The sequence below is a fragment of the Maylandia zebra genome, linkage group LG1, assembly GCF_041146795.1.
Source record: "Maylandia zebra isolate NMK-2024a linkage group LG1, Mzebra_GT3a, whole genome shotgun sequence".
NCBI classification, from domain to species: domain Eukaryota; kingdom Metazoa; phylum Chordata; class Actinopteri; order Cichliformes; family Cichlidae; genus Maylandia; species Maylandia zebra.
In genome coordinates this window covers 30,171,480-30,187,091 of record NC_135167.1, presented here as the reverse complement: position 1 = coordinate 30,187,091, position 15,612 = coordinate 30,171,480, and the positions used below count along the sequence as shown (strand labels likewise).

General features: G+C 40.9%; 1 protein-coding gene across 2 annotated transcripts in view; it reads right to left on the bottom strand.

Annotated features, from left to right (window-relative positions):
- Nucleotides 1-532: 532 nt before the first annotated feature.
- Nucleotides 533-15,612, bottom strand: part of trip4 (thyroid hormone receptor interactor 4) — an 87,217-nt gene continuing 72,137 nt past the window's right edge. For both annotated transcript variants that reach the window (XM_004557975.5, XM_004557974.5), the window contains one exon: nucleotides 533-844. In XM_004557975.5, coding sequence (XP_004558032.1) covers nucleotides 698-844 — 147 coding nt within the window. In that variant the 3' untranslated portion in view covers nucleotides 533-697. The remainder of the gene's footprint in view (nucleotides 845-15,612) is intronic.

The following is a 15,612-nucleotide window of genomic DNA, read 5'->3' as shown; positions in this document are numbered from 1 at the left end:
CGGTTTAGGGTTGAGGAGGGACTCTGAAAGGTTATCGCGGCAGCAATAACTCTCTCTGTGCATTTAAAGACTGCGGGGGAAACAAAGTAACTGACACAATGCTCAAGTTTACAGCGCGTGGACCAGCTGTATATTTGATTAGTCTAATCAGTGTGTTGCTGGGTGATGTTAGATCACGCTGCAGGAACATGATCAATTTTTCTGCCTTTCCTCCTGCTGTGCCAATGAAACGGCTTCATTGAAATTAATGAGAGGGCTCTGTGTATGTGTGTTTTTTTTAACACTGCTATTGTTGGTCTAGATGAGGCTTTAGGTGTGAGAAGGGTAATGACAGGCTTGCTTCTGTTGAGAAGAGATGAACCGCATTTCTCCTGTGGTTATTATGCTCTCAACTAAAAATAAAGCTGAACTCATTTTTCCCCTGTCACCTCATTTAACCAGACAGGTTAATAAAAACATTAAAAAAAGAAAATGATCTCTTGCACCCTGAGAAAATGGCATCATTGAAACATTTCAAAAGAGTCTTTTTCCATTTTGCCAAACGCGTTCTTTAATTAAAACAAGAAAGAAAATTATTTATGCATTCACAAAAGTTGTAATCGTACAATTTTGTATTCTATACAATTAACCAGGATTGATTAATTAAATACAGATACCAGGAATTCAAAACAAAGACCAAACTGATACTAATAATATGTCAGCTCTGGAAACTCCTGGCAAAAATAGCGGTGGGGGGAAAGAAGTTGGTTTTTTTGTCCTCTTCAGCTTCTCCTTTACAGTCAATCTGCAGCTGATGGGACCAGTCCCTTCTTGGCACCCTGGTGGTAGTGGCTCTCCAGTTTCCCTGTGAGAAAAAAATGGGGGTGAAAGGGAAGGGTGGGAGTGGAGAAAAGAGGAAGGGATGAATCAAAACACCATCAAAGGGACAGGGTGACCTTTCTGAGAGCTCAAGGCCTGCTGATTACAGGCGGACTCGGGTAGATGCACAAAGACAAGCCGAGAGAGAGACGGAGACAGTGAGATGATGAGGAAAAAAGACCAGGGAGACCTTTTATTCACTGACAAAGAGAGATTAGCCCACAGCCTTTTAATATACATATACAGCCCTGATTTGGATTCAGTATAATTCAACAGCAACGATGGCTAAACACACAAAGCTGATAAAAAGGAGTACGTGTATGGATCTAACACTACCTGAAATGTAAAGGAGTTTCCTATAATCCTCTCTTTCACAACCACAGTGCATTTAAAATGAACCAGTCACGCTTTAATTCAATTGGTTTAATATAAACATTGTAATAACTGTTTAGAATTAAAGCCACTTTGTATAGTCTCATAATTTTTAAAGGCTCATTGGACAGTTAAACCCTGTGTAGGTTAAAGATCAAGATCGGCCCTCTTGACAGAAATCGTCACAACGCTAAAAAACAAAAAACAATTAAAAAACAAGCAGAAAACTTCTGGAGTTTCCAAACGATCAGGTGAACAGAAGAAGGTACTTTCAGCTCTGCTCCATTATTTTCCAAGCGGTCGCCATAGTGGATGAGCATCTGGATGTATAACAGAGATTTTTTTTTTTTTAAGCACTGGATGTCTTTCCTGATGCAACCCTAACATTTATATGGTCTTGATCACACTAGCTTGTTTGTGTCTCCTCCTGGTCTCAAAGTGGGGATCTTTCGAATGTAAAGTGAAAAGTTGAGGCTCACTAGAGCGCAAAACCACTGGTGTGCATGGTCATATTACTGGTTCCTCAGTTAAGAAAACCTCCTTCACATCACACGTCAGAAAGAGAAGAAGCGATTCGTATCATTGCCCTGGTGTACAATCATGACGAGGCGTCAGGATGTAAATACTGAGGGTTCACCTCAATATGCACAGCTCTCAAGGACAGGTAGGACTGATTAGACTTTGCTAAATTACATTTAAAAAAAAGCCTGGCCAACTCTGGCACAAGATCTTTTCATCTGATGACTAATTCAGACTTCTTCGGGTAGTAACCTGACGTGCAAATCCCGAGTAACTACATGTCAGGTCGACACTGCCAGCAAAACTACTGTGGTTCACCTGCTCAGCAGTGTCATTTCCTTCTGTGCATTTACGCCTTCACAGGTTTTGCATTTTTAGAGAGACAGTAAGAACCAGAAAGAAAAAGACCACAACTAGGAGCGGCCAATTAGCAAGGCTGCATCGTAGGCTCTACAACAGCTAAGTCAGGCCTAAGATAGCCCAAGAGGAGCTTAGAGGAAAATAACGGGATGAGCCTGGAGAACCACATCATCTGACAATTTAATGGAAATTTTCATTATCATGTTGTTGTTATGCAATTAGTTGAGCTGATCCTGCAGCACTAGCTTGGTTTAGTTGATTTTGTTCTACAACTCCTGTATCCTCACTGCCATAACAGTCGGCATACAAACTGGATACTGCAGTGTGCAGAAAAATAAAAGTTATTTATGTGTGCAGTAAAAAGTAAGGAGGCTAATATTGATCCTTGTGTGACACCTCTAACACCCAGCTTGGCTTAAGTCCATCTGCACAAACAGTCTTATCTCCAGCAGAAAGACAGAATTTATATCAGTAGCAAACAGAATAGCAGGAAGTCAATGGAAATCAGGAAATATGAAAAGTCAGTAGTAACAAATAAATATTACAAATTTATGTCTTTGCATGTCTTCCAATCTGCCAAGAATGCATCAGTGAAGGATTTCTTGGTAATCTTTTGGATTTGGTAGTTGAAGCAGCACCTGCACAAACTTGCTGATTAATGCTCTTCTATTTGTAAAACCATACACAGGCAGCCGCTTTTGTTGTAGATCCACGGTTACAACTTGTTGCTCACCAAACTCATGGGAACCTCTGCTGCGACTGTTTACACCGATGAAACAGCTGAGAATGTTGAAGAGGGATTTTATCGAGTTGCTATTTAAACCAATGCTTGTAGCTATGGCGCGTAAACAAAAACTCTCGCAGCCATTGACCGGAGCTGACCTCCTAATCTATCGTGAGTGCAACTTGTTATCTGTCAGAGCGGCATTCCGAATTTTCATCACATTCAGAATTTCTCTATTACAGCCCGCGGTCTACTGCTCTGTCCCTATTCTGCACAGGACAACCTCTGCCGGTTTTCCATACCCCTTGTTGACCCCGTCTCTTACTGCGAAGCAAATAATAACCCGGTGTCTCTCAGCCTCACACAAGCCTCCTGTTTGTCAAACTACGACATTAACTGCTTTCCCCCCACCCGGTGGCTGAGGCAGGGGGAAAAAATTATACAAGTGTGACAGGCAGGGGCGGTGGTTGTCACTTATGCTTTCTTTTCATGTTGTCATGTTATGGCTGAACTCTGTGGGTAGTAGCAGCATAAATAAGGTGTTAAGGAGAAGTGCTGTTTGCTCACCATTTCCAAACCTCTCTGAATGGCTGTCAGTGTGTGTCTGTTCTGCCAGGAGCGAGTGCTGCTTAGGTGTGGAAACACCCCTGGAATTTTGTTAGGTGAGTGCTGCCAAAAGGTTATCCAAGATTACTGTAATGATACATTCACCCACACAGAAACGCAGCCTAAGTTAAAAAGGCTTTTCTGAGCCATCCAGCAGACGAGGTCTAAGAGTGGTTATATTGTAGCATGTATTTTAGGAGGAAAATAAATATTAGATGTTAAGAGCGCAATGACTAAACCATAAAATATCGAGATGGCAGCTGAACTCCGAAGAGCTGAAGTCAGAGCGGTGTTGTGCCAGCGTAAGCAGACTTTATTTTCCCTGAAGGGTTCTCTAGCACTTCAACTTCTCTGACTTGTTCAGCCTTTAAAAAAACAAAACAAAATCACAAAAACTTCCTTTTAGTGCTGTGTGAGTGACAGCTGGGATCAAAATCGAGGAAAAATCGCCACTGGCAATTTGACACAGTGACATTTGTGTATATTTTTACTGAAACAAACATGATATCGAAACAAGCACTTGAAGCATTCGTTAACTAGACTGTCCATGTTACTTTGTCTCGGTGACAATGGCAACCTGACGTAAAAACAAAGCCCCCACCCTGACACCCTCTAAAAGTGATAGGTCATAAAATCCTGTTAGTCATAATGAAAAACACATACAGTTCTCCAGGCTTTCTGAAAGTCTTTCAAATTGCTTCTTTGGACCAGTGTTGTGTCTTTACATGGCAGACAACTAAGCAAAAGAATTTTATTTTTTTAAATTCAGATCAGAGAGAGGAACAACAGTAACAACAGTAAATAACGCTTGATGGAGGCTCTGTCATGGTTTAGGCTACATTTCAGCCAGTAGTGTTGGCGATCTTGTCAAAATTTATGTAATTTATGTAATTATGAATTCAGAATGGAAAGCATATGATTGACAAAAGCTTCATTTTTCAGTATGACAATGATGCTAAACACACTGCCATAGCATTAAAAATCATACAAAGACTATCAGTCTTTTTGGATCGGCCTCCCCAGAGCCCGGACCTCAACTTTTTTGAAGCAGTGTGGGATCATCTTGACAGAGAGCACAACAAGAGGCAGCCAACATCCAACGAAGAGCTTTAAATGTCCTTCAAGAAGCCCGGAGAAATATCCCTGAACACTACTTAAAGAAAGCTAGCTTAAAAGAGCTCAGGCTGTCACCAAATACTGAATTTCGAGCTTGTTAAATTTGTACAAGCTCTGTTTTTGTGTTATATGCTGCATTAGCATGCATGTTTCCACATTTCAAAAAAATAACTGCACCTCAATTACTTCCCATTTTCCTAGCAAAAAGTTTAGAACGAGGGGTGACTCAAACCTTTTTCACAGTACTGCATAGTCATGCTAATTTCTCTCCTCTGCTGTCCAAAGACTTCAGTCTATGGCTGTCACTGTGTATGAGAGGGGGAGGGATGGAGCAGAGCACGTAGCACACTAACAGAAGAGACGAGGCAGAGTTACTCAAGCTGATTAAAACTCTTTGCCCACAACAACAGTTTTCCAACCTGTGTTAATTCATCTAAAACCAAAGATGGAGCGATGCTGGCTGACTCCAAATATCTGGAAGCCTGATGAACACAAACCACCCAACCGCACCCCAAAGAGGTCAATCTGTGGGAAGCATTGGGTTTCCTTATAAAATGACTAGTTATGCAATTTTAAGGACAGCCAGTGTGCTGCATTTTAATTTATTTTGTGAACAGTTGAGTCAACCAGTAGTAGGTCGAAGACGGCAGGTTATTCAAAAAAGCTCCAATACTCAAATGTGGGCTTCTTTACGTGACACTTAAGCTGCAGAGATCGTCTTAAGGTCTCAACTTCGGGAGGATCTATTAATGAATCTTTAAGCCACCTGAGTTCAGTGCAACAAGGTGACAACGCGGCATTGACATATCACCTCCTGAAGGTGTTATGGTGAATGTGTTGGCAAACAGGTCCTATTCACACCTCACCTCCAGCAGACACGGAGAAGGATTAGCATTTACTACAAATACAGGCACCTGGTCACTGTCAATTCAATCTTCACTTTGTTTTTGAGTCCATCCAGCCCTTTGGCTGATAAATGCTCTGCTATGTTCCACTTACCAAAGACAGTTTCAGACCTGTAAACAGCTTTAACCACCAAGCTCACAGTCTGCGATGTCAAATTGTGCTCACGAGAGAACACTTCACCTAATTAGACAGTTCGTGGTGAATGGGTGTATTTTGTGCTTCATCTTGCACACGCTGTGTCCACAGTCGCCTCGGCTCACCCAAAAGGAGAATTCTCAGTAAGAATGAGTCTGAAGCAGCGCTGAAAATTTACTTTTAGAAATGTAATGCTGCGATTCTCCCAATATTCTCCAGAGTTTGTGTGAAAATGGATGTGCCAAACAGCTTAAATCTGTTTTCAAAAGCCTTTTCTCTGAGCACAGTAGAGTGCTGTGATAGAACCTCTGATAAGAGAAGGTGAGAGAAAACCAAAACTCTTAGGGAAAGATATCAAAGAAAAGCTCTGTAGAGCTGAGGAGAGCTCTTCATTTGATCTTGTGTTAATATAAATATATCCAAATATATTTATATTTATCCCAGCTACCTCAGGGCGAGAGGAAGGGTTCACCTTGGCTAGGTTACCAGTCCGTCGCGGGGCTAACCCAGGTGATGCGTTCTAGATAAGTCGGAACTCAGATGTTGGGACTCAAGATGACGTCATTCCAGAGTTGGTGCTTTCCAGGACTTGTTTTGGTTCTTGGCAAGGTAGGGCCATGCACGTAACCCTAGCAACACAGCATATACTTCTATTTTGTGCTTAAAAAAACGCATTCACGGATCAAGCTTGGTCAGTGTGTTCAGTGACTTATCAAGTCAGTCGAAAATACACAGCAGTGGGAGTACAGATCCAAAGATAACTGTTTACATTCAGTGTCAGCATCTTGGATTGCTAACTCAGGGTATGATGGTCTACTCGGATTTCCCACTCGACTTTCCAAGTTGAGTTCCACAAAAGATTTCCGACTGGGAACTCAGAATTTTCACCTTATTCGGGAATGCACCAAGACAGACACACAACCATTTACACCTATGGGCAATTAGGAACACCAATTCACCTCACCTCTTTGGACTGTGGGATGAAGCCGGGGTACCCGGAGAGAACCCACGCAGACACAGGGAGAACAGCTCTACACCTAGCGTGGTGGTGGATTTGAACCCAGGGCCTTCAACAGTGCTAATCACCTTGCCCCCATGCTGTCCTACATAAATATAGTGATTATAAAATCAGGAAAATGAAAGCTGTTTCTTTTGTTCAGTTCAGCCTTTTCAAAAAGTTATTTTTTCATCAGTACCTTCAAGAGTTAATCTGAAGAATAAAGTCTAAAAAAACTAAAAACTCTTTGACCCTTCGGTATTTACTTTGCTTTTAGACTAGCTGTTGGAAACCACTTGGTACTTAGTCTGAGAGTTTGAGAAGTGGCAATTTTGTAAACCTATTAAAATACACCCTGAAGCGAAATATGGAAAAATAACATCGTTATATGCAACTGGGCACAGAAAACCAAGGACGGCAACAAGGAGCACAGACGCTGGGCTTCACAACAAGTTCGACTCTCATATTCAACAGGAAAGTCAGTCCGGTAATGTGACATGCTCCATGTGTGAAGGCGACTTTTGTTAATGGAGCTGCTGAGCTGTCGCATTTCAAAATAGGCGCAGCAGAGCTGAGAGAGCTAGAGGAAATGCAAGTGAGAGGGGGCTGGGGGAGAGGGAGTGGGTGGAAAAAACAGAGACACAGCAAAAATGAGACAGAAGGGATGAGGAGGAGAAGTGTGGGGGGAGGGTGGGTGTACGGGGGAAAGGGGATACATACAGGAGGACAGCAGGAGAGGTAGACAGAGGGAGGAACAGAAAGCCTGGCCCATCGATTGGCTGAGATAATTTCCCATTGATTGCTGCACTGTTTGGAGATTGCGGGAGAAAGGTTTATTGCCCACACGCTGCAGCTGGGGAGGAGGCCATAAAATAAGCACCGATTGTCTGCAGAGGGCCAGCTCCATCATCAGCCCTGTAAAACATACTGTGCCAGAAAGACAGATACGCACCGCACTTGGATACTTTCCTTACGTATTAACAAATATGACTGCGTGCATACTATTCCCATTACGCGCAATGGGAGAACGCGGCTCACCGTCGATGGAAAGCACTCTTGCATAACCCCCCTTGAAAATCCAGGGGCAGCAGTGCAAAGAGTATTTATTGGATTGAAATGGAGGTCCATTGACATCCTTCCTGACATCAATAACATGCAGGCCCATCCGCTCCCTTGCAATAATAATCGCAAGAATAATTGGCTGGTTGCTGTTTCTCTTTCTGTGAGAGTAACTGCCTACGCACTCAAAGATAGAAAAAAAAAGGCTGATTTTGGTATTCTTATTGTGTCTTTTTATTACACACAGATCCCAGTGCACCTGAATAATAAACCTTAGAACAGCTATGCATATACACATTAACCACATGTTGACACACCTTATGAAGACAGTTTGACAAGAGGAAATTACTTTATGCCTACAAACGATGACACCGCTGAAAAGGAAAGTGGAAAACCATCAGCGCTGTGATTGAATATAACACCTTCAACAGTATCTCCTCCCCACTGGGATCTCACCATAACCAGTGCAGAGTCTATGACAGGCATAGTGCTTGGAGAGCGGGGCTGTGACTGTACACAGAAATCATGGTTGGATATTAATCTTTGTTTCTGAGTCACAGTTTTGTATGTTTTCAGCACAAAGGATAAAACAAAAATACAATTTTTAAACTGGATTTTTTTTAAATCTAGCTTCTTAGAGGACCATTTGAAGAGCTTAAATGTTGCTGAACTCGTTAGTAGTAACCCATTTGTTAAGTCACTTTATGCAAGATAAAAAGTCCCAGCCCTCTTTTTGAATGTTACCCTGACGCGAGACGTCAACGAAATAAACCAGACGATGCGGGAAGCCAGGAAAATCAAAAATAATCCAAAAGTTTGAGTAACTTTGAACTCTATGAAGTTTATCATTAGCCAATTGATATCATTTTTGTAAGATGTTCCCACATAAAGTCATTTGCAGCCAAATGCAAGTTACAATAATAGATGGTTGGAGGAACCTTTTTATCTGCTGTTGCGCCTAAAACATGGCTGAACTGACTGACCACTAGTTCCTCACTGAAAGCTGACTGGACTGTACTGACCGGGTTTCAGCCACAAACACAGAGCTAGAGCCTTGGGATGAAGGACTCTCTTGTGATCTATGTGATCGAATCCAGCTGCCTCGCAAGGTGATTTGAACATGTGCGAGGTACCAATGCGTTATCCAGGGTAAAGTCCAAAATTCTCCTTTATTACTTTATGTTATCAAAGAGTTAAAAACTTCTAGACTAACATGACAAAAAAAGTCCTAATTTTTCTTTCAATTTTTAACTTGAAGATGTCAAACTGTGTCTTTCCTTTAAATTATCGTGGTTTAGCAAATGGATAAACAGTGCCAGATAAGAACTGCACTGGGTTTACGAGAAACTGTTGTTTGATCACAATCAAACAACACAGATATGAAAAAGGAAAAGTCACCAGCATCGCTACGAGGGGCAAACTTGCGTCTGCCTGCACTGAGAGGGGATTTTTGCTTGATCACTGAAATGGTTTGTTGCTCAATGATTTGGGCCAAAATAGTGCAGCCTGTAAGTGCACTCACGCACCAGAAAGTGATCAATGAACATTATTTTTTTTAATAGTTTTCAATCTGGTTGTTATAATTCCGTCATTGCCTGGCTGTTTTTCTTTGACTGCATCTTTGGCTGATTTTTGGGTTTTGCATCACACATAAATGATTTGAGCTGGTTAACAAAGCTCAAATGTTTTAGGGAAGTCAAAAATGGCAGTGGTGTTTCCCATATCTCAGTAAGTATGACGCTGGTCCAGTGGCTTTTGAAGAAGGAGAAAAAGGGCACCCAATTAATCACAAATCCTGTAGCCTTTTTCATGCTACTCCAGTTCAGCAGATCTGCCCTTTTATCTTCTTTACCATATCTGGCCTCAGCTTATGCACCTCCAGCTCAAGTCATTCTGCATGTGAAACCAAGCTGACAGCCTGCAGCACTGCAGGAAAGTGGATGTGTACAAAGCCCTCAGTAGCCAGGGGAGAACAGCAAGAGAGGAGGGGAAAAACTGCCTGGATTCCCATCTTGCTGTTAGTCACACCTAATTTACATTCCCTTCCTGTGCTGCCGAGCTGGTGAATTTACAAGTGGATAGAGAAGGTGCTGTTTCAGACTTGTGTTGGCATGCTGTTTGCAAGGGGTTAGGGAGACGCATCAACCATGCTTCCCACTGCAGTGAAAACAGTCTCTCTCTATCTCTTGGTCTGTCCAAATCTCCTGCCTGAAGCTGTTTTCACAGAAACTGAGGGGCCGTAATGGCTGAGTGATTTCTCCAACCAACAGCGGGCTGCTGAGCCGGTTTAGTCACGCACATGACAGTTCGTCACAACTCGCTAGAGAACCAGTGTCTGACAAGGCAGGGACAGCAAAGGTGCTGCTGGTTGGTGGGAGAATGTAGAGCAGTGAGGACATGATGATAGCTCATTCATATCGGTGTTTCGAAAATCCCACACAAAACAGAGCTCAGACTCTGTTACTGCTCCGTTTACCTTTTCTTCTTCAATGTTGTGCTGTAGTTTCAATTGTAAGAACAAGTATAAATAAAGAGTTTAAATAATTTCGCGATCTTGCTGTAATACAATTTTGTATGTCTTTAAAAACCCCAGTCTGGAACTCATAAGCACCATGTACATGTATAGAGTCTGGTTATAAGTAGACATACAGTACTGTGGAAAAAACAGAAGTGGGAGGCCTAAAAATATATATCTATAGCAGAACAGTAAACAGTTTCTGAAAGTCATGTCCTTAAGAAAGCGGAAAGACCTGACAGACTTGAGAGGTACATCTGGCCCTTCATCTTATCCATCTAATCATCACAAAGGACCTCAGGTTGGCTTTATAGAAGGGAAACAGGGAGAAAATACCCTGAATTAGACAAGATCTGGGCCAAAAGAGACAATGGGGTCTTATGGGGTGATGAATCCAAATTTGATTTAAATCATCTTCAATATGTCTGAAGGTACAACAGTGAGTATATACAGCTATCTGTAAAACATGGTGGAGGCTCTGTAATGGTTCAGGTCTGCATTTCAGGCAGTGGTTTTGGGGATCTTATCAAACAGCCCCTTCATTTTTCAATGTGGCAATGATCCACAGTAATCAGGAGTGTGTTCAGGCTTTGTTAGAGAATGAATGCTGACTTTCAAAATCAATGTACAAACTTTGCTTTTCCTTATACGCTGTACGTCCTCCAAGCAAAATATAAAGGAATGAATGGTGACTTAAGACTTTTGCACAGTACTGTAAATTTTCAAACTTGCCAGTGGCCAGTCTTAGTCATCCACAATCACACAGCTCCATTAACATTTCAAGCAAAAAAAATAAATACTGAGCATTCCCTCATGTTAGAGCTCTTAAGTTTATATTAATTTTTAAAGCTGCAGGGTAAAAACTGACTGCCATTGTAAGGTGAGTCTAAATTCCAATTTCTTGCATTTGACAGAACAAAGACGGATGTCTGTGTACTACCAGCTGTGTCACTCTGATACAGAAACCTAAAGTAAAAAGATGAAGGGGGAACCTGAATATCGCTGCACATCAGTCCTGGTTTTGTTCGGAAATTGTTTTCAATTTCAGTCTCACTTCTCCTGCTTCTTTTCTGAAAGCAGAACAACTCAGTCGCTGCCGGCACTGAAAAAAGTGTTACAGTTCACCTGCAAACATAAACAGTAGCAAAAGCAGCAATGTGAGGAATTTGGAGGAAAAAAATAAAAACAGTTTGGAGCTCTTCCCATTTTTACTCAAACACAAACCTGGCTAGCTTCTGCGGAAAGCGAGCATGACTGTCAGTTTCTCAACGTTACAAACTGAGTGATGAAGACATCCTCTGACAAACTGAAAGTAGACGGTTGGAACGGCATCCGTCTGGCCCCACAGGTTAACAGTTCAAACTTCAAGATAAGCAGACAAAAACTGAAAGTGCTGAATCCTAACATCTTCGTCGTTAAAGGGCTGCATCGGGAGATAAGACATCTGTCGACTCTCCTGGCCTTTGGAAAATGTCTTATAGCAGAATTTTGCTTCAAACAAACTACAACTCAGCAAAAATGAGCTAAACTAAACTGAGACAGAGGTGGAGTCTCTGCAGACGTCTACACAAACATCTGTAATAATGGCAAGTTTTAACCCACCCCCAAAACTGAACAATACAAAAGTGTCATTACTTTTAGGGAAAGAGGCCCATTGGGAGTAATCAGTCTAACAGTGTGAGCTTGAAGTAACATTGACACAATTGTGCCACACAGTCTACATATTGATTACACAACGGAGGCGATCCCGCGTGTGAAAACGAGACCATGGTTCAGTTTTCACAGCTTTCAGGGTTGTCCGACAAAGAGTACTCATCATCAATGCTGCATATTTCACATTTCACTTTAACGTCTTTTCAAATTAAGGTGATATCATAGTTAAAAACTTCACACTGAATTAAGTACAAAAACATCGCCTTTTCAATAGCAGCTGTTTTCTCCTCCAACAAGGAAAAAGTGAGGCCTCTTTTTTTTTAAATACAGATTGCCAACACTGATATAGTCCCTAATAAAGACTTTATAATTTACTAATTTACAATATCAAGTACAAATTTTGCAAGGCAACGTTTTATAAGACATTTACACAAAAAACTCTTAAGAAGCTGTCCCTGGAAATTATTAGGAAAAGGGCAAATGACTGGATACGCATGTATCACAGGGTAACTTCAATCTGAGGAGTCTGAGGAGCTCTGAAAGCCAGTTACCTTTTTAGCACGTTAGCATACAATGAGTGCTATCTTTATAAGAAAACAAATGTGTCTGCTTAGATCTTAGGAATACATTTATTAATTTTAACACATTCTTGTCCTTGCTTTAGACCCGTTAGCTCAAAAAGGTTCATGTAACTGTTAGCAAGTAAAGAGAAATGCTCGGGAATGTGCGATTATGATATATGAATATTGTTGTAGCACAAAGGAATTGTTCCTAAAGTTTTACTAATGGCAGAAATTACTTTACATCAAACTATTATCATCACTCTGGTCTAGTTGTGTTCTTGCTTGCCGTTGATGAGCCAATCAGCTGTTCCCTGTGCTTTAAATCTCATTGATCTTCTCTCATTCTGCTTGTTAGTGTGTCATTCATATGACCTGGTTCCTCCTCATCCAAGTCGCTGTCTGCTTTTTTGTAATATGATATGTTTAATAGTTAGCCTGATGTGACGCAATAACTTCCCAATTTTGGGGATAAATAAAGTTCATCTTATCTTGATCTAATCTTATAACATGTTCCAACCTGTTCCAAGCTTCTCATTAGACGCATCCTTTATGTAATCGTGGTTCTAGTGATTGTTTTTCCTTCCCCGTTCGTCTACATTCGCACAGCAAAGACAAATGATAAAGAACGTCCAAAATGTAGCTTAATCTTCTGATAAACTGGACAACCAGTAGAGCCGAGCTTAAATCCTGTCAGACAAAGAATTTCAAATTCCCTGCATCTATTCAAACCTCTGGAGACAGATGATAAAAGTTTCAGGAATTGCTTGGAGCCAAATTAGCTCAGGAAATTAACATTCACTAATTTTTTGCTCTTCCACATTTGATGAAAATAATGTTTAATTTGATGCCTTGCAGGCGATACTGCCGTGGAAAAAATATATATTCTCAAAGTTGAAAACTTCTATATCTGCCTGAGACTACTACACATTTTTTTACACTTAGCTGCATCCACACAAACAAAAGTAAACAAAAAGTAAGTGAAGTGGCAAACACACATGAAAAACATAAAACGAACACTAGGGGCGTGTAAGCTAATCTGTTATCAGCTTCAAGGTGAGCGATTGAAGTGACTACCAATGACAGCGAAGGATATCACTGATTGACATATGACAAGGTAGTGTAGTATGTTACAGGGTTACCTAGGCAACTGGAGCCTGGAAAGTCCAGTGGGAGCTGACAGTCACCTTCAAAGCGATGCACGAGTAGCAAACTGTTCCCTGTGTGGATGTAGCTTAAATCAAAATAAAGAAATAGCTCAGGTGATGAATCTGGTGTGCTGGTATGACAATTTACGAACGCCTCTAAAAATCTTTTACACTTCTTCGATAAAAGATATAAAAGCTCTTCTTCACCTTTTACTGTCACAAAACAGAACAAGAAAAAGTGACTGCAAAGGAATTTTGAGCAACCAAACATGTGTTGTAACAGCTTACGCATTAATGAAGTTCATCTTGTTCATTTTTCCTTTTACAAACTTTGCAACTGTCTTTCACACCAAATGGCAAATTGTTAAGAACAAGAAGAGATTCAGAGGAGTGTTTTTCTTTCTCCAGAATTTTACTGTTTTGTTTGGTATTTGCTCACACCTCATATCCTGCTGATAAAAGTGAATGAGCAGATGGATGTTCCTTCTGGAAGGCGTGCATTACATGTCCTACTTTGCCACAGCACTGCTGACGCCTGACCTGTCTAACTGACGCGTCGTTAGTTTAACGCCGCTGGTTTCAATGAAATAATAATGCCGGTTTTTCAAGCACAATTACAGGGGAGCCTGTAATGAGGTTTGTTACTTTCTGAGAGCTGGCTGGCTAATGTGCCACAAAAGATTGAGCAGGTTCCTCCAGAAAACACCATCAGACCGTCACAGATTAGCATGTGTGGGCAGTGTAAGTTTGTGCCTGCTGCAGAGCTGTTTGTTATTGAGAATTACTTCACAATAACTTATTTCCTTTAATCACCAACAGACAAAGGAGTCTGCAAACACAGCTCTGAATTTGGTAACGAAAGCTCTGGAAAAAATTTCGACCAATTCCATTTCGATTTTTTAATCACTTCGTTTTGCCTTTTGGAGTGAGCTTTATTGAGGTTTTATGTGGTGTGAAATAAAGCATATGGTTTTATTATGTGTTCCTTTCAAGTAGATAATATTGTCAGGGCCACAGGGTTCTGATTCTCATTCGCAAGAGGAAACAAAGGAAAGTCAGCTGGAGACAACATGAGTGCCGCAGAAGAAAATAAAATGAATTCTGCAGACTGTGTCACTTCTTGTTTGAAGTATAAATAAATTGTAAGATCACTGACAGGGGCTCACTGTGTTTTATGTATCTATTTAGCATTCCCCCACAGAACTGTGTCTAAGCATTAATGTCTTCTTTAATCTTCGACTAAAATCCCAGAGAAAATTAAAGACCCTGAGATGCAGCTTAAACAAATTAGAGTTTCAAATTTACTCACTTGAACCAACTTTACCATTTTGGCTTTGTGCTTTACAAGAAAGAGCCACAGTTAGAATTTTATCGAAGCTACTCATTATATATTTAAATTGACAGACTGGTTCAACTGGTTAAATTAAAGAATACCTTATTTTTCGGACCATAAGGCGTACCAGATTATAAGGCGCGCTGTCTATGAATGGGTCTGCTATGCTAACATAGCTGTATAGCTAGCGATTACGTAGCACATCATTATATACCAGCTAGTCCAACTTCAGTAACCCTACAAAAGTCACTGCTGTTTAGTTTTCTGTCTTCATTTATGTTGGAAGTGATAGCAGAGCTGTACGTTTGAATTTTTTCAGAAGTCTCTCAGTCAGAACATGCTATATCATGTTTAGGTGGAAACTAGCGAGCTAACTACCCGCTAACTTCTAACTCTGTTAAATGTAATAAATTCTGTTTTCATGGATGCCTGGATGTTAAACTTAATTGTTACACCTGGTAAAGCAGCAACACTGATAATTGTATTAAAGATGAAAGAATTTAGACAGTTTTTAACTCTCAGTGATGCCGCAGTGTTCGTTTGACTTTGGGACCTGAAGCGGACGGAGTTTAGGACTCAGATTACTCCGCGAGGCTCCTGACTACAGTAGCTGTAATGCTCTGACAATCCATCAAGCGGTGCAGCTTCATAGCTTACCGAAGTCGTACTAAAACATTTTTTGACAAATTTGTGAGCGCTGTGTCCCACATAAAATCGGTTCGAGGTCAGTAAGCACAACCAGAATTCATAA